The sequence below is a fragment of the Argiope bruennichi genome, chromosome 7, assembly GCF_947563725.1.
Source record: "Argiope bruennichi chromosome 7, qqArgBrue1.1, whole genome shotgun sequence".
Lineage (NCBI taxonomy): Eukaryota > Metazoa > Arthropoda > Arachnida > Araneae > Araneidae > Argiope > Argiope bruennichi.
In genome coordinates this window covers 119,740,245-119,760,469 of record NC_079157.1, presented here as the reverse complement: position 1 = coordinate 119,760,469, position 20,225 = coordinate 119,740,245, and the positions used below count along the sequence as shown (strand labels likewise).

The window sequence follows — 20,225 nt, the reverse complement described above, 5'->3', positions numbered from 1 at the left end:
CGTTCTGTATTATGCCCAAAATTGACCCAATGTGAAATCTTCAACTACAAGTCTATGTTAATTTGATTTTTAAATGCTTTTGTCGATTGTTTCAATTAGAGAAGGTTACTGTCCAATTTAATGGTTATATAGGACCATGGAAATTTGTCATTTTAAAAGTAGGTAACTTTTAAGTTGAATCTGTTTCACTATTTCACAATTTTTTCTTTTTAATCCACTGTCTAATTCTGAGACTCGTGATCTCCACATGGCATGGAAATATCACTTCTCGGAATCATCTTTTTTCTCTTCTTATAGTAAATTTAGCTCTAGTGTAACAATATTCAATGGCATTAAAGGAAGTGGGGAAAATTCTTTTTAAAGTTTGAAAATCAGCAAATATACAACTCTACCATGCTTTGATATCAGTATCAACAATTTTGTTATTTTTATTTTATAGTGATTGAAAGTTCTACAATTATATTCATATTTATCGTTTAAGTATATCTGCAATGATATTTTATGTCAAATTCAAAAGTCTATACATTTTTTTGAAGTCTTATCTTTATTCATTCGTTTAACCGAGTGGGGCTTAAGTCGGCCGATTTGTTCACTCAAGCGGCGATACAAAAATGAGGTTGGTTAATATAACTGTACTATTGTTTGGATATATGAACTTCTAAACTGACCAAATATTATGTAAAATGCTGTAAGCATCTTAGAACTGTATTTGATTTGTTATTTTAATTTAATTGCACGTAGTATCAAGGGGAGGATGTTCGCATCAGAATTGTATAGTTTACTTATTAATAATGAATTCATTCATTTTTTTGTGAGCAGATGCTTTCTCTAACTTTATTAAAGTAGTCTTTTTGCGTCATTATTTTTTTAACATCATCATTACAGTTGACATCTGAGCTTATATTAAATGCCTTGACTTGTCTTAAGCACTTTTGGAAGGATTAATTCTATTATTTTGTCTTATATATTTTGTTACTTTGTAATTACCTTTAAAATCTTTTAATATAATTATTCAGATTTAATAAATTTCAATATGGGTTAATACTAATCAACTTTATCTAGGTTGTTAGTGAAGTCTTGTTAACTCTTCATCAATTCCTTTTGATAATAATTGTATTTCAAATGAACTGTTTATTAAATTATGCCTCCTTCAAGTCTTTAAATAAAATGCATTCATTTAATTTTCTTCCTGTTTCAAAGCTATTGATTGCTTTAAAGCTAATCCTTACTAATTGTAATTAAAAGTAGAAATAGAATGGTATGTTACTCCATTGTTGCTAAATGCCATTTCATGTCCAGAAAGGTTTCACCTGATATATCATTAAAAAAAAAAAAACACTTACACAAAACTGACTGCATATATATTGAGCACATTAAACCATTGATAATGTTTAAAAATCTTTATACATCTTTTAAGCAGGCAGATTTCATATCTTGTCTTTGCACAAGATTCCACTGTTTGTTTTACTGTAAAAAATTTTGCACACAAATCAACTGTAAAATTGGGATACTTTTCATAATTCAAAAAGGAAATTCATTTATTGCAAAAAAATGTATTTTTATATTTAATTTTAGCTTTTTTTATAAATTTTAAATTTAAAGAACTTGACCCTATTCATTAGAAGGGAAAGGGGGAATTGTATGAACTAGGCATGAGTAAGGAAACTGATAATCTTATTAATTTGAATTTGTTCTTCCTTTGAAAGATTGAATTTCCATTGAATTAAAAAAAAATAGTGATCACTTTAAAATTTGCATCTTAAATTTTTACTATATTCTAAATTAAATATGTTTCAATTCCTACTTTTTTTTGTATTTATATAGTAATTGCCTGCCAGCACTTAACAAAGATTATAACTAATATTTGTATAACTCATTCATAACTAATGTTCACTAGTAATACACATAATGTACACACAAATTAATGCGCAAATGCTCTTTCCTCACTTATAAAATTGTTCTTTTTAAAGAATATGATATTCAAATGCTTATCTGGCACAATAAATAAAGCAATTTGGGATTTTTTTTTTTAAATTGTCTGTAATAATAATAAAAATATGTAGATATCTGTTGGATGTTATGAAGGTGAGCTCATTATATCTAGAATTACTAAATTTTATATAAATATATTTTGTAGGTGAATTATAGCATATTTATGGGTGTTTTTTTAAATATTTAAAATAGAATTTAAATGGACGAGGAACAAAGCACCTTTTTTGGCAGTAATTTCTGAAAATATTAGGGTATAAATATTATTTTCATGTTAATCTTCAAATTTATTAGTCAGTCCCCACCCTGCACCTCCTCCTGCTAATTGTAACAGATTTGCAGTTATATCTTTTTGTTTTTGAGTAAAATTTAAACTGATTTCATTTTTTTATCAGATCTTAAGATCATATACTTGTTAAAAAAATTATTTAAAAATTATCCTCAACTTTTGCATATTGACTCAAAAATCAGTTTATCTTTTGATACCAGGTATCTTATTATGATATTTTAATATTAAGACAATCATGCATTTATCTTGGAAAACATGCTGTTAAATTGACTCTGAAAACTAAAAGAAGATTCAGGAAATCTGCAAATTCCGAAACATTTTAAGCATAATTTTTATAATAGATCCCATGAAAGAAAGCCTTATCTCAACAAAGCAAACAGATATACTAGATTAAATTTGTCCAACATTATGTAAAATGACCAGAAGAATTTTTAGAAAATGTAATTTTAATGTTTAAAAGCATATTTAACATTTTTGAGTCAGATAAATCAAAAATTGGGTACACATCAAATACAACGCTGTACTCCAAAAATTTATGACATTAATGTGGTGATATTAACCTTCATATAAGGATTATCACTTCCATATTAAATTTAATACGGAGATAGTAACCCAATTTTTAGGTTGCATGACAAATTCTGGTGTGGAAAACTAGAATTTAATGATGGTACAATGAAGAGATAAAAATTCATTTTGATTGTTGCTATCTGTAGGTTCTTTCATCATTATCATGGTATTATTAAAACAATACACACCAGTTAGTTTAGAAAAGTAGTTAGTGCTAATAAATAATAATAGTAAACATGATTTTTTAGACAAAAAAAAAATCTTGTATAGATTTAATACTTTTAACTTCTGTACTTACGTTAATAAAGTGGGGGGAATAAATAAGCATCTTCAGTAGCCTGATCCCATTTGAATGTATATAATGCTTTTAATTATTATCCCAAGATTCTTTGAACATACATATGAATCAATATAAAAATATTGCATTTGTAGGAATAGGTTTTATTTCTTAAATTGGCTAAGTTCAGTTTTTGTAATTTCCATCTAGGTAGAATATCCTGGTATATGAATTGCTAAATGATGTATATTTATCCGGTTATAAATTTATTGATATACGGAAAAGAATATTATGAAAAATCAAAACCCAGAAATTTGTATACTTTTTTCTCCCCACTATGACAAATCAAAAATATTATTTAATACAGAATAAGCATTAAATTTTGAATGAAAATATTAATGAAATCATTCGGACTCCATTTTTTTAAACTTTCCATTTTTAGTTCTTAGAATTTCACTGGTGTTTTTTTAATAGGCATTGTATTATGTAGATTTTACAATCAAATTATATATTGTTGAATTTAAAAATGATAAATTTTATCCTGACCTAGGATTGCTTTTATATTTTAACTACTGATGTGATCAGAATGAATTCAATTGACAATACCACATCTTATTTTATTTAAATTGAGACAAGCTGTTCATAGCATGAAAGAATTTTATATTGAAATATATAGTGGTTTTTCTTGTACAGTTTCTGATTTTTTCATGATTGTATTAACATACTGTATTTTAAATAATTGCAAAATTACTATATTACTTTATAGAAAAGAAAATTATCTGATTCGACATATAATGCTTGGTATTAAAATTTTTTTTATGTTTTACTATTATATTTTTTCTTATAGTGAACAATCAGTAGCATCAGCACGAGCTTCTGTTCTTGTGTATGATTCCCAAATGAAAAAGTGGGTTCCAAGTGGAACATCGAGTGGCTTGTCCAAAGTTCATATTTATCATCATGTTGAAAATAACACATTTCGTGTGGTTGGTAGGAAGGTTCAAGACCATGAGGTACATATTTTTTCTTCTTGTTAAACTTTGTCGTATTTGATTATATATATTTTTCTATAGAAAAATGTTATCCTTTATTTTCGTATGTATTCCTGATATATGATCTTAATATGCTTCTTAAATGTTGAAACATTTGTCTCCTTCTCCTCTAATTTCTCAGTATGTAAATTGCTTTATTTCAAAATTTTAGTGTTATTTTACTGCCTGATTTAAACATTGCTTTGCCGATAGGAAGCAGCTGCAATTTTATATATTTCCAGTTCACTTTTGCTAGTTTTACTAATATGTTAATTTGGATCAACTCAAATCAATTGCATAAAAGACTGTTTTAATATAATGAATAATTTGAAAATTACGTACTGCATACATATAATTGTTTCTTTAATATACTGTAACTATACAATCTGTGCATTTTGAATCTCAATAAATAGTTTAGTAGTATTTTTAATTGCATAACTGTTTTCAGTTACATTTTCAAAATCTTCAATGTACTGATTTGCCCTCTTTTATATAAATGTTTATATTTTTCTAATACAATTGATGTGTGAAAATATGTTGGCTATAAATGTCAACTAATAAAGTCAATTTGTATTGAATAACAAAACTTGAATGATTTATTATTTTATATTAAAATACTTTTAATAAAAATTATATATTTTAGGTTGTTATCAACTGTTCTATTCTGAAAGGTCTAAAATATTTCCAAAATACTCCTACATTCCACCAATGGCGTGATAATAGTCAAATACATGGTTTAAACTTTGCTAGTAGAGATGACGCTGAAACATTTGCTTTAGCCATGGAAAGGGTTTTGGATATTCTAGGGCACAGTAGTATGTATATGAGTAAGCTTTCTCCCCTACTTTCTTACCTAGTCATTTTGTATTCCTTTTGATTAACACATGATTTCATGAATATAAATGACAAATAAACATCTTATTTACTATAGTTATACTATATTTATGCAGTAATACTTATCCATACATATTTAATGTATGCTTCATTAATACATGCTTATATAAAAAATACTTACATCTGTAAAATCCATATTATCATTAAATCAATGTGTATTCTAAATATAATAAATATTTTATTTTTATATTAAACAGATCTTCCTTAAAAAATGTACTATAAACAATAACTAACATCTTTAGTGACATATTTGAAAAATTTTGTGTAGTGCAATCTTAAGTAATCTTAAATGTGATGCTAATATTCATAACAGTAATTGATGCATTTAATCAGAACTTAATATTATACTTCAGGTATTGAAATTCTTTTTAATGAAACTCTATATTAAAATGAAAGCTTTTACAATTCCCTGAATTCATTCTGTAATTCTGAGATGGAAACACTCATTGCATGATTTAAATGTTTAGTCTCTCATAGCATTCTATAGTAGTCAAATCAATCCATTAGAAAGTTTTAAAGAATGCATCTTAATTTTTTTTAACACTTGGAGAGAGGTTTGTAATAAAAATATTTCTTTGAAAAAATATAAAATTTTCTTTAAAAAAATATCGGAATGATTTAATATATTGATTTCAAATTACTGAATGTGATATATTGCAGATTTAATAAACTACAATATTTTTTTAAAAAAAATTACTTCTCTCGTATATTAATTTTTTTTTCTATTTATTTTACATGTCTTTCTTACAAATGAAATATATAATAATTTTTATTTAAAGAGTGTGATTAAAGTATTATGATGAATCAAATTTATTAACTGATTATTTTACTTATTTTTGTTCTATTGTCATTGCTGCAAGTTTATAAGATATTTTTATTTTATGAATAGCCAGTCATCGTTCATCTCAATCCCAGCCTCTATATCAGACTATTGGACACAGTGGTGTTAGTTTAGATGATTATGCAGAATACAGAGGATGGTAATTTATTTTCAACATATATAAATTTTATAGTTACACATTTCTTTCCAAATGAGCCTATTGAATCTTTTATTTACATCCTGGGCCTTCCCACATAAAACACTACTTTAGAAGTTCATAATAATCTTTGACAACTTTTTAAATGTATCTAAATATTTTATACTTTTGGCAAGTAAATACATGCTGATATTTTCACCAACTGTTAGTGTCCATGCATTGGTTGAGATTTATAAAAGTAAATTTGAAAGAAGAAAAAAAAGCTACTAGTATTGCATGTTGTATCAAATTTGAGTAATTTATATTCTTTTAATGACTATCTCATTGTAGTTTTGAAGTTTATCTATTATCTGTCAACTTTACTTTACCAGCCAGACTTTTAATCGTTAAAAAGGCTAATATTTAAATATTAAAAAATAATTAACAGGCCATAAATAATTTTAATGAACAAAAAAAAATTAACCATATATTTTCAACCATATAAATTAAAAAGAATTTTCATTTATATGGTTAAAATTACTAAAAATTGCTTCCCTGCCATTTCACTTTTAGTTAATTCAAAGGAACTTCTGATTTCAGTTTCCATAAAAAATGTTAGTTTTTTTTTTTTTTTTCCCCTTAAATATTAAAGAAATAAAGTAAAACCACTTTTGTGATATTTGGTTTTTTGAACAATTTTTAATGTAAGCAAATACTTTAATACAGTTAACTGTTGCATATTTAAATAATTTTAAATATACTATGAAAGTGCTTCACAAAAATTTTTATAAGAAACTTGCAGAAAAAATATTTTAAGAAGTTTTTCTTCAATATCTGTTAAAAAAATGTTAATCAAATATTGATATATTCTATGTTGATATTTGCATAAAATTGAACACTTTCTTATTTAATCATAACACAACTCTATCATAAAAACTACTGTGTTATTGTTGGTTCTTATATTTCTCTAAAGTTATTTATTATATAATACTTATTATTTAAAAAAAAAAAAAATTGGCTTTAAACACATTTATAGACAATTTATTGAATATTTCATTGGAAGAATATAATTTTTTAGTTTCAAAGTATTTTATAAATTGATATAATCATGAATGCAATATATATATATATATATATATTACTTTATAATATGGTGATAGATATATTTAATTACCATTCTTAATTTGTTGATCTCTGAATTTTGAGTTAAGTATTCATAAATTATCTGATTTTGTCTTGTAATTTTTCAGGGATTTTGATTGTTTGATAGCAATTAGTGAACTTTTTGTCTCTGTTTGTAATGAAAAGTGTTATAAAATTATATTTTAGAGTTGAAAGGTTATGTCTGTCATTTAATAGAATAGAACATTAACATGATTTGTTTATTAAAGTTTTATTTTGGTGTTGCTATTTTAAATTTTTTGTATAATTGTTAAATTTAAGTTTCAAGTTAAATCTTATTTAATTTTGCTGAAGAAGAATTGCAGATAGAAAAAGATTGTATGATATTTATGAACATAGATACACACAAATTGTTTTAAAAGTAAACGCTATTATTTAAGTAAATTTTTTCATAAGATATTTTACTTACATCGTTTGGCCTTAATTATGCTACCAGTTTAAGCAGTTATGGTTAGTTTGCCCTTTTTTTTTAATCAATTTATTTATATTTTCATAAGTAAATTCAACCGAGTCATCTTTATTCCTTTATCTAGTGTTTGAGTTTTAGTGTAGTTATTTTTTTAATTTTGTTGTTTCTAATTTAAAGTGTTGTATTCTTTCTCTGTACAAATGTAGGATGAATAATGAAAATGGAGAAAGGAAAACAAATTCAGAATATGGACATTATAGAAGTAGCCAAGGTAAATACCAAAATAGTAATATTTCTTACAGCTTATTCTTGATTAATTTAAAGCAGTCCCTATGGTGAAATTTTTTGTTTAGAAATTCTTAAGGAATTTGAAATGATGGATTATGTTCTATAAATAAGATGGTTTTGAAAAATTCCTAAGTTCATAAAAATGTGAAATATTTTTTTTTAGTTTACAAATTTTATCTTGTATCTAACAGCAAAAGAAGGAGGGGAGATCCCATTTCTTTAATAATTAAATTAAATGCCTTATTTGTCACAAAAATGTAATGATTTTGAAACATTCTTTATAAATTATTTTTAAAATCAAACATCTTTTATTATGCACCAAAATTCTTTAACTTAATGGAATGATATATTCAGATGTGAGAATTTTTGTTTTTGTATAGAATGTCTTGAAATGTATGGTATATTTATTACTTTAAGAAAGTATGTTGAAAAGTATCAGATGATTAGAGGCAAATGTCTTAACCCCTTCAGGATATGACCACGTAATCATGCGATTCTCCTTTCACGGGCAATGGCACTGTATATAAGACGAGCCATTTCAAATCCTAAACTATATATTTTAAATTATGCATAAATTATTAAATTTATGATGCTTCCCATTGGCATTTCCACTTGACAAACTGAAAAAGATTGAAATATAATCGGGAAAAATTATTAGTGATATTTTCTTATTGCATATTTAAATATTTCCATGTTTTTCAAATTTAATTTTAAAAATCATTTTGTTTTAATTTTTTTCTCAGGAAATCATTCCAGCCATCCAAGCACGCCAGGTAGCATTCCTTCTCCCAGCACTTATAGCCACCATCGTGCATCATCTGCCTCGTCTGTGCCTCCGCAGCCAATGTCTATAGTTCCTCAACAGCCTTCCCCTCAATCAACAGTTCCTCCCCCTCCACCTCCACCACCACCACCACCTTCAAATTCCAGCATCTCTGGACTGGCAACACTGCCTCGATTACACTTGAGACAAAATCCTGAACAGGAGGTTACAGAAACTTCTCTTGCTGCTGCTATTGCAACTGCTAAGCTAAAGAAGACACCCACTAAAGTGAGCAAAAAGATTTATCAACTTTTTGACTTCATTAAAATTGTAAATATTAAATTATGTAATTTATTTTTTATTTCTTGATGTGCTCAGAGTTTTGAAATTTTCTCTATTTGTGTGTTCTAGACAACAATATATCATTTGCATATATATTTAGACTTAAATTATCTGTTAATAACTTAATTTGAAATTTAATCATTGAATATTATTACAAATATTAGATTATTTGTTACAGATATAATATAGAAAATGATGAACACAACACTATAATAATGAATGTTATGAATAGAAATTTATTTTGAAGTAATTTAATTTTATTTTCGTTTTCAATTTGCCTTTCTGTTTTTTTTAAATGTTTTTTTTTATTGTTGTCTAATTAGACTATGAATAATTTTAGAAGATTATGTATTCCATTCCTGTAATATGGAAACTTTAAGAGAATCTGAATTTCTGTGATGTTTAGCATTTTCTTTAGTTCCTAAAATACCCATTAGGCAATAGTCTAAAAGATTTAGTCCAACAAAGAAGATGGCATTTTTTTTTTTTAGTAAAATTCCAACAATTGATAAACATAGCATAGGTTTGAGTGCTAAATACAAAATTGAAATTCAAAACAAGTATGAAAATTTGTCCAAAATGAGTCAACATAGTGCTGTAATGCAGTTGAAAATTTCATAGCCTCTTTGTAAAATTTTAGAAATCACGAGCTTTTTAGGAGCAAGGTTAAACTTTGATGACTCCAATGGGGGCAAAATGTCAAGGAAAAATCTCAAGCAAATACTGGAGTGAATTACACTTGACATTATTTTAAAATCAGATGTGCAGCATTAATCGGCACATTTTTTTAAAAATAATACAAGCTTAAAAATATATATAAGTGAATTGTGAAGGAAAAATTGTCAATAAGAACAATTATAAAATATTTTTTGTTCTTATGTTTGGAAGAAAAGTATAAATAACTGGGAGATACATGCTTTTTCCTTTTCCTTTGTTGTCATAAAAATATAGTCAATTTCACCCAAATGATTATTATTATCAATTCAGTTATTAACACCAAAATTGGTAAGCTTCAAAATAAACACATGAAACAGCATCAACTGAAATATATAAAAAGTGTTTTATATAAAAACATATTCTATGTTGATAGAATGTCAGTCTTAGAAACAAATAAAAAAATTCTTATTTTCTGGATTGTTACATATGTAGTAATCATCCTGCGTTATTGATTCCACAAGAATGGTGCTATCTAGCTTTGAATTTGGGGGGGGGGAGTTCCATGATATTTATAATTATGAATTAAAATCTGAAAAGTGGAAATTAATTAAAATGAATTCTTTTTAGTATATTAATAAAGTTATATTTGTAAAAGCTGTATTAAATTTATTTTTTAACTGTTTTTGATTTCCACCATTTTAGTTTTTAATGATGAAAAAGTATCTTATACTCACATTTTATAAGAATTAGGTGACATTATGTGAAGCATTGCAAGTAGTTATATCATTGGGAAATGAAATAATATTTATGCATGTGTGAATCTTAATATTATGAAATTAAATCAACTGGTTTTTTTTTGAAATATAGTTCCATTTCTCAAATTTTGTTTGCTGGTGTTTAAAACAATTCTGTTCCTACTATATCAGTTATTTTTGAATTCTTAGATTCCTATCAAAGGTTGTTTAGCATTATTTAGCTTTCTCCATATTCTCAATATGAGTTATCTCTGATTGTTCATAACCATACTATAAGATATAAAGATATGTTTAAAATAATAATAAAAATATTAAGTTACATTTTGCTTATATCTGTATTTATGGAATATTTTATATATTTTTTTCAAAAAATTCGAGATATCTTATTACATTAAAAATATTCCATCACCATTTTTTAGTCAAACTATGTGACAGAGCTTTAATATCTATTTGACATGGATCTTAATAGCAAAGATCTTAAAACTCAATATGTGATTCATATTTCTATCAACTAGTATTTTCATTGAATATATATATATATATATATATATATATATATATATATATATATATATATATATATTAATTTAGTTAAATATATAATTTTTCTTATTTTATTAAATTGTTCTGATTTTGTAATGTGAAATTGCTTTAAAAAGCTAATTTTTTTCAGCCAACTAATGATACACCAGGAAATGAAACTAAACAGTTTCCTAAAGGCATGGCAAACATGCTAGATGAAATGACTCGAACTCTAGCAAGAAGGTATAGTTACTTAATTATTAATATGTATGCATATTATATGCTAAACCTATATATATATATATATATATATATATATATATATATATATATATATATATATATATATATATATATATAGAATATATAGTATTATCAAAGTGACTATTTAGTGAAAATGAATCATGCTTTTTAAAAATGATCAATTTGAAATCTAATATCTAAAATTAACTAATTATATTTGATACTGATGGAAATTAGAGAAATGTTGGTGTGGGAGGACTTGATTTCTTAGCAGCAGGGTGGGAATAGCAAATCACCTTGAGATATGATATTGCTTTTTTTAAAATCCTATTCATCATTATGGTTAGCTATGAAAAATGAAGTAAAGGAACTGATATTTGTGTCCTTGGCTTCTTTAAGACGCTTGGTCAAAATATCTTCTCCCATTCTACATGCAATAAACTTTAATTTGCATATTATTCAATATTTACAGATTTGTACTTAGTTTTTAGAGAATAAATTATTTTTAGCAGAAATGTTAGTTTTATTTACATTAACTGTAAAATTTTTGCTACAATTGTCTTATCGTTATCTTCATAAAAAAGGAAAGAAAGAAAGATACTTGTATATTACTCTCCATTGACGAAAAAGTTTACATTTGCTGGTACAGCAGATTTAGTTTTAAAAGTGAAGCATTCATCATAATGTGATATTGATATTTTAAGCTGATTGAGTGATTAGTTTGGTAGTGTCAAATTTCATCTTGTGCATGTATGAAATTCTATTGCAGATTCTTTTCTGAATCACACAGACATTATGTAATCCATTGCTCTATTACAGAAGAATGAGAATAGTTTTAATCACTAAAATTAACATAAAAAAACCTTTAGATTTTATTTCAAACAGAATATTTTTTAGAAAAAAAAATTTGTAGCCTCTTTATAGTATGTTTTTTCCTATAACATGCTTCTTTGTAATTAATTTTGAACCAATATTTTATACTGTTTTCTTAATGAAATTTTTATACGTGTGTTTATTGTTTCCTTTAAATTTTTTGCATCATGCATTTAATGAATATTTTGATGTTTTCAATTTAAATACACACACACACACATATATATATATATATATATGTAAAATTTTATTAAAATGGTATAATCAATGTTTTTTCTAATTGAAACTTTACGTCATTGGCTTTTATGTAATTTTTCATAAAAAGAAGTGATATTTCATTAATAAACATTTATTAATGCCCTTTTTTTTTTTTTTTTTTTTTTTTTTTTTTTTTTTTTAATTTCAGACGAGCTCAGACAGATAGCAGCATTGTAAGTTACTTTAAAATTATTTTTATCTCAATTTATTAAAGTAATAGAGAAGGTACTTTTTTATTCTGAGACATAAAAGTGTATTTTTGTGTAATTGCAAGTTTAATGTTAGAAAAATAGAAATATTTTTAGATATTTACACTCTTTCTATTACATCAAAATGTCTTTTTTTTTCCATATATTTTACTTTTTTGATTGGCTTTTTATGTAAAATATATAATATTCAATTATTCAGTGCTACTTTTAAAGAAAGAAGGGGTTCTTAATGCTTATTTCTATATAATTTTGCAAAATAATCTGTTTTGCTCTGTAATGAATGTTTCAAAGAATTTGATTCGTAAAATTGTGTATGATTCAAGAGTATCTTAAAAAATTAATATTAATATAAAATGAGCAGTAAAGTCTAAATGCAGACTTATTTGTTGTAATAATTATGCCATTTCTTTAATTTAGCTATTAAAGCTGCTATAGTAATATTTTGCATGTAATAATTAGATGAAAAGTATCATATTTTCACAGTACATGTATATTTTATTCATTTAGCACTCAAGTATTCTGTAAGTATAAGCTAGCTAGTTGAATCACTTTTTTTTTTCAGAAATTCATTTGGATTTTATTGATTACTTCTTGAAATAAATTTGAATGCACAGATGATGCTGAGTCTTTTATAAAACAATGTGCTAGAATATGTCAGCATATCTTTGTTTAATATTATATATAATTGATAGTTTCTTCTTTCTGTTTCAAAATTTACTTTTTTTGTAAATCCAGGATGCTGAAAGTATCAGTAGTGGTGACAGTAATAGAAGCTGGAATAAACAAGGTTTTGGTAGTGCTTGTAGTCCAGGTATCAATTCTGGTGGTGAATCTCCCCAATCACTTCACAGGTACGAAAATTGTGCTATCTCTGGTGGGGTAAAACAGTGCTTCATACCAGTCTGTCTGTTTAAACAATCAGCCAATTTAAATGATTTCTATCTAAATGTAATGAAATTCTATGCTCTTTCTGTGGTAAACTGAATACATTGAAACTTGTATCATATTAGGCACAGATAACTTTTTGTTGGCAGTTTCTTGTTTGTATATAAGCCTTATTAAATATAAGAATTTTGTTTTCACTTGGAAATATTCCCATTTTCATTGCCTACTGTTGCATTTGTTAATTTTAATACAATTAAAAATAGAACAGAATTTCTATATTAGATATTTTGAAATGCTGTATAATATGAGGAACATTGTTCCCTCATTTTGGACAAACTAAATGCTTTTTATTTTATGAAATTTTAAGCATTGATTAATCAATTTGCATAAAAAAAACTCTTTAAAAGACTTAATACATTTAAGTTTATATCTAATCAACTTTATTTTTTCCCAGAACTGATACGGATACAGAAAATAAGAATGCAGTAGTTTTGGATGCTGTTCAATTAGACAAAATTAAGCAAGAAATAGTCTCAGAAGTGAGATTGGTAATGAATAAAGTGAAACAAGAAATAATAGATGGTAAGCGCCAAGGGCTTATTTTTCTTCTTTTGTAAGATAGTGTTCTTTTTATTTGTGTGAAAATACTAATATTAAAAAAATTCTTATTTTGTCTGGATAAACTAAATAGTTTTAACCTATATTTCATTTTAATTCAAAGTTTTCAGTGTGCAATTTTTATGTTAATAGGTTTAATTAGTCCTTTAATATTTTTTTATTTTATTTTATATGCATTTATATTCAATCAACCGAAATAAATTTTATTCTGATGTAATAATTTTGATTACAAGATCATATTTATGTTAGTATTTACAAGTTTTATTTGAGGTTTGCTTTTTATGCAATGGTGTTTTCAATTTTACACCATTATAAACCATGAAGGTTTTCACTTCATTTTTTGAAGCCAAAATATGATAATTTATGTACAGTAATTACAATTATAAATTATTGCAACATTTTATAATCTAGTTTATACCACATGAAAAAAATCGAATTTGTTCATAATTTTAATATTAATAATTTCTGTTTTGTTATTTAATATTGTCTCATTTTTAATATGATTTTTAAAACTTTGTCATTTTTAATTTCATTATCATTGATAATTTTTTAATTGTATTCATTGACAGTTAGTTATTTGGAAAATGAAATGCAAATGCTTTGTTTAGTGAATATTTAAAAACAATATATCAGTTAATTAAATCAGTGCTCAACCTTATGAGCCCTGACCGACCGATAATGCCCCATTCGACAGGGGCCTGACTCGGGTGCTTTGAGACAGTTAAATGAGTTTAAGGGCTGAAAGGTATTTCTCAATGAGCACTCATTTAAACATATTTTACTACCTCAAAGCGCCTGAGTCAGGCCCCTGCCAAACATTGCAATATCAAGCAGTCAGGGCTCATAAGGTTAAACTACAAAAAATACCATTGGTAGAATTCAAATTACTATGTTGTTATCAATCTGATTTATAGAAAATTATGACATATAACAATAAAAATTCAATCATTACAAATAAGATTACATTAGATAAAGGTTTCTCCTGTATGATTTTGAAATTTTTTTAGTTTAAGAAATATTTAAATAATTTAATGAAATAATGGCATTTGTATGTATTGAGATTCATCATAATCAAACATATAAGTAAAAATGGGATTTATCCTGAAATTATTTCAAAGTAATTTATTCCTAGTAATGAGTATTAACTAAATAAATTTGTATTAAGCTACTTCATGATTTTTATTTTGGTATATTGATGCAAGCCTATTGAATAATATATTTAAGCTCAGACTTAATGGACATTATTAAAAATTAATCTGAAACTAACTGACACATTGAGCTCAACAAATTTTTATAAATGATCAACTATTTGAGAAGAAAAAATTATCATAAAAAAATGTTTATAGGCATTAAGTTTTTTAATATGGAATTCTGTGCATTATTTCAAATTTTAAAATAAATAACATTTGGAAATTAATTGTTTTTCATATAAAAAATTATATATTTTTTAATATAAAAAATATTAGGAACTATTTTGAATCCTAACAAAAATTTTAATAATCAAAGTGCTAAAATGATAATGTGACATTTTATTGTATATCGCAATGTTTAATTCATCTATATTATGTTTAAACCAAGAATAAAAGCTGCCTTTTATTAAAACCATAATAAACTGAATAAAATAAAATCACATTTTGTGGCTTTTTTTTATGTCAAGTTAGGAAATTTTGTGTGTTTATTAAATAGATTTCCAAAAGAATTTATTCTTACTTTGTTTTCATCTATATTATCTTTATTTTGCAGATATATTAATTGTTATGTTATTAATTTTTCTTTTTTAGCTGTTAGAATGGAAATGAATAGAAGATAAAATAAAAGTTTGAAAAGATAGGCATTTATAAAACATTTCCAACATATTATATTTTTGAGACTTTGCCATGGAACATGTTTTATAAAACTTTGAATACCTTCTAAAATTGTTAATCAAAGTTGTTAGGAGTATCTATTTTTACCATGTCACTAAACCCTTGCCACTGTGTACAAAATGATTGAAATGTTCCATTTTATGGGTTTCTTTTTCTTATCTACACACCAAAGTTTTTTGAAGTTTTGAACCTTTTACAATGCATCATTTTTAAGAAATGGGTTTTATTTTACAAATAAATTTTGCATATTTAATTTTATGCTGTACAGAAATTATATCATACTAGTGGGCAATATATATGTTTTGTCTTTTTGCAACGTATCTATTTTATTATGCCACTTGTCTTTTTATGTGATCAAAATGTTAAAAAAAAATCATGATATATGTTTATATAATATAATGTAATGTTGATACAAAAGTTGAAAAGTCAGATGAAACAATTTAAGAAATTTAAAATTAATGGGTACAGATCTTATTCTTTTATATAATGACTATTTGTATCAAAATCCTTGTATATTACTTCTATTTTATCGAATTAAGGTTATGAAACTGTAGGTTTTAAAATTTCTTATGCAGTTTCATTATTTTCACAGATGTTATTATTATTATTAAATACTAATATTGAAGTGATTGTTTATAATAGAATATTAGCCACTGCTTAGCTTCAAATTTATTCACTTTTTTTTTATTTATAAAACTTAATATACTAAATGCATTTTGTTCATCACTATTGTGGTGTATCACAAGATTTATTTCACTTAAAAATACGAAAATTTTAAATTTATCATTTTTATCAGAATAAACTTGCTGTGGCTGCTTATTAAAATTTAGCCTATATATGTTCAGCCTACTTATGAGGCATTAATTTCTATTTTTAATTTTTATAATTTGCAAACTAAAACAATTTTAATTCTTTGACTTATATTCTTTTATTATTCAAATAACTTTTTCTTGCAATCATTTTATTTATGTATGCCTTCTCTGTCTTAATGTCTCATTTATCTCTCATATCAAATTAGATTTAAAATTCTTGCACACAAAAATGTTTTTAAAATACTCATCAAATAATGTGATTATAAAATGCATTCAATGTATTTTTAAAGAAATGATTTACAGAAATTTATTTTGATACTTTTTTCATTGTCTCTCTCCTTTGAGTTAAAAATATATCAATGAAATTGCCATTATAGTGCAAAGTTTATTCTTACCACAACAAAGAATTTGAAGTATTTGTTCATTGTTCTTAATTTTGTATGCTTAAAATAATTACAACAGTAAATAATGATTCATTATAAACTTATTGGCATATTTTTTAATCAAACTATGCCATCCTATGAATATATTTGCACATTTTTGATATTTTTATGCATTTTTTTTTAATAATTTAAATGTCTTCATGTAATAATGTGATGTGTAGTAGAATGCATTTTGTGCACTGTTGAAGGAGTAAATTCTATAATAATTTATGTGATTTTTTTATATCATCATTAATTATCTTTAAACAATACAAAATTCTTGTTGAGATGCAATTTTGGATTTTTCTTTCCTACTATACCAAACTTTAACGATATCTTGATATATCAATGTCCTTCCTTTTTTCATTCATGTTAATATTGTATCAAACATTGGGTGAATATCATTTTAATTTGATATTATAATCATTGTCCTATAATTTTTCACAATATTCATATATTAATTTTAAAGGTTATTGTAAATTTTTGTAATTATTGTGGTTTTCTTTTTCATTTAAAATATAATATAGTGGCCATATTAGATTTTCAATGATATCCAACAGCCTACTGTTGGGTAGTAAAATGCTTATTGTTATATATTTTTGTTTTTGATTTCCATTCAATTTTAACCCATTTTACATTAAAAAAATTTTGTTTTCAAAGAATTCTTTACAGTTTTGTTTTGTCTAGATTTAAAGATCTAGAGCCTGCCTTTTGAATTTAGAACAAAAAATTTGAATTTTAAAAGGTAAAAGAATATTTTTTTTCCTCTACCCCAACCCCCTCTCGGTAATATTCCATGAAATGTAATTTGAAAGATTTTATTTTCTGTTTTAAACTAGAAAGAAAGACAATTATGACGTACCATTTTTTTTTGTGTGCATGTGTGTATTAACTTTTATGGGAGGTCCATTTTTTGCTACAAATAATTTTTAGATAAATGTTTGCAAGGTTGCATTTATTTTACAAAAAGGATATTAAAAATCTTAATTTAATTTTGTAAATGTAAATTAAATCAATGTAAACACACATTCCAAATGTATTATTAGTGGATGCAGTTGTGTTATTAAAATCAACGAAATTTTGAAATACAGCTGTTCTCGCATAATAATACAACAAAAATTTAAATGCTGTATTGTTTTAGAATTAATTTATTGCATAAAAGTACTCTGAATCACAACTTTTGAAATTGTTCAGTTTTGCATTACAAGTTATAAGCACTAGATACAATTTAAAAGAGTATAATGAAAAAAGTAATACAGTTGTTCCAGAATTATATAACTGCATCCAGATTAATTGCATAAATTTTATAATTTTCTTTAGTCAGTTGTATTTTCTTTTGGAAGTAATCTCAAAGTATTTTTTAAATAATAAGAAAATCAATATATTCTGGAAAAAAACCAGTTGAATAGATTGAACTGTTTTGTATTTTGATTGTATGGTTTTGTGAGACTTCAGTGACATCTAATATTTTTGTGGGGGAGGGGAAACAGTAATCAACTTATCAGTTTAATATTTCATTAGAAAATTCATGCATACATTTTTAAATACATTTGTGTTTCTTCAAAAAATATAATAAGAAATGTTGAAAGGCGAGTGTGTGTGTGTGTGTGTGTGTGCGTGTTTTGATTACTCATTGAAAAAACCTCTATATTCTATGGACCATTTTTTAAAACAAACACATTTAAATTCATTTTTTCTTTTTTGGAAGATGCTCAGTCACTAAAGAGACTAAGATTCATGTGAACTACATAATCCTTTTTATTTTTAATTTTTGCTTCCAATTTTTTCATAGTTTGAATGTTCAAGTACATTTTTATTTTATCACAATTTTTTTATATATATATTTTAGTATGCAGCTATATAGCACTATCTGTCTTGCATTATTTTTGAGACTTTGCAATTCATGCACTTTTTTTATGAATAAGGATGCAAAAAAATAAAATGATACTTTGTCCAAAAATAATTTTATTTATTTTCTTTTCAAGAAATGCATTGCAAAAAGACATACATTTTGAAGATAAGCAACACTAAATCTTAAAAAATTTGATTTTAAAGAATATATTACAAAGTAACTCTCAAATGAAATTAAAAAGTTCATTTAATCCAGATCATTTCCTCTGAAATTTTTTGAAATTACTACTTTTACTCAACCAGTTTGGAATTCCATTAATTATTTTTCATGTATGTAGTTTTAGATATATATTTTATACTAATTAAATTATTATGATTATGTTTATAAAATTAAAGAGCAAAGGTCATGTCATTAGTTAATGTAATTTTCTGTTTGTGCTAGATTTCTGTTTTTTTTTTACGTACTCTTGCAGGTCAAGAGAAGTGAATTTCTTACCTTTCTGAATATTGTATATTTCATGTAGAATTGTAATCTTGAAAAATTAGTCATTTTATAATTTATACATTAAATGTTATGCTGGCTTGTATGACAGAGATTATTTTTCTCTTCTTTTTTTTAATGCATTTTTTTTCTTTTGGTTTGGTGCTGTGATTGTAAATACTTTGCTTCCTTATTATTATTATTATTATTTGTTTATGATAATTTAATGCAACTGTAAAGTGTGATTGTAGGGAAAAGATTGTAAATAGTTTCTTTATTAATTTGTTCTATATGTATAGTTTAAAATGTAATTTATGAAAATTTGAAGATTATTTAAAAAAAATAATTGTAATGGATGTTGATCATTCAAAATTTTCCTCATTATTTGTTTAGTATTTACACTTTTAATTTGAAAAAGTATATTTCTTAAGAATATTTTAACACTGCATTGGAATGTGTGTGTCTAGGCACACACATACACAAAAAAAGTTAATTATTTATTATTCCACATTTTTTATTATTATCAACTTCGATTTGATCAAGTAATTATCACTGATATTATAGATATATTTTCCCGTGAGATGTTGTAAATCTATTATTTTAGCAGAAACATTGTAATTAGTTAGATGATAAAGGTTATAAAAAAGGAAGTAAAATTTTCTCTTTTTATTTTTATTTTCAATTTTAACTATGCATCACTTATAAACAAAATGTCATTATGTTTAGAAATTTCCATGCTGATATATAAGATTTTTTCCTAATATTTAAAATCAATTATAATGAAAAC

At 24.7% G+C, this 20,225-nt stretch overlaps 1 protein-coding gene across 2 annotated transcripts; it reads left to right on the top strand.

Moving 5' to 3' along the window:
* Positions 1 to 409: 409 nt before the first annotated feature.
* On the top strand, positions 410 to 16,474 carry LOC129975999 (ena/VASP-like protein). 2 transcript variants are annotated; one of them, XM_056089324.1, is made up of 11 exons: positions 410 to 616; positions 3,970 to 4,135; positions 4,797 to 4,968; positions 5,937 to 6,027; positions 7,801 to 7,865; positions 8,626 to 8,933; positions 11,073 to 11,164; positions 12,444 to 12,468; positions 13,240 to 13,355; positions 13,844 to 13,971; positions 15,789 to 16,474. In XM_056089324.1, exons 1-11 carry the CDS (start codon positions 612 to 614, stop codon positions 15,815 to 15,817), a joined length of 1,197 nt encoding a protein of 398 aa, XP_055945299.1. In that variant the 5' UTR covers positions 410 to 611; the 3' UTR covers positions 15,818 to 16,474. The 2 variants fall into 2 exon arrangements, with proteins under 2 accessions (XP_055945299.1, XP_055945298.1); XM_056089323.1 differs by having other exon boundaries at positions 4,797 to 4,980; positions 15,789 to 16,473.
* The last annotated feature ends 3,751 nt before the right edge of the window (positions 16,475 to 20,225 follow it).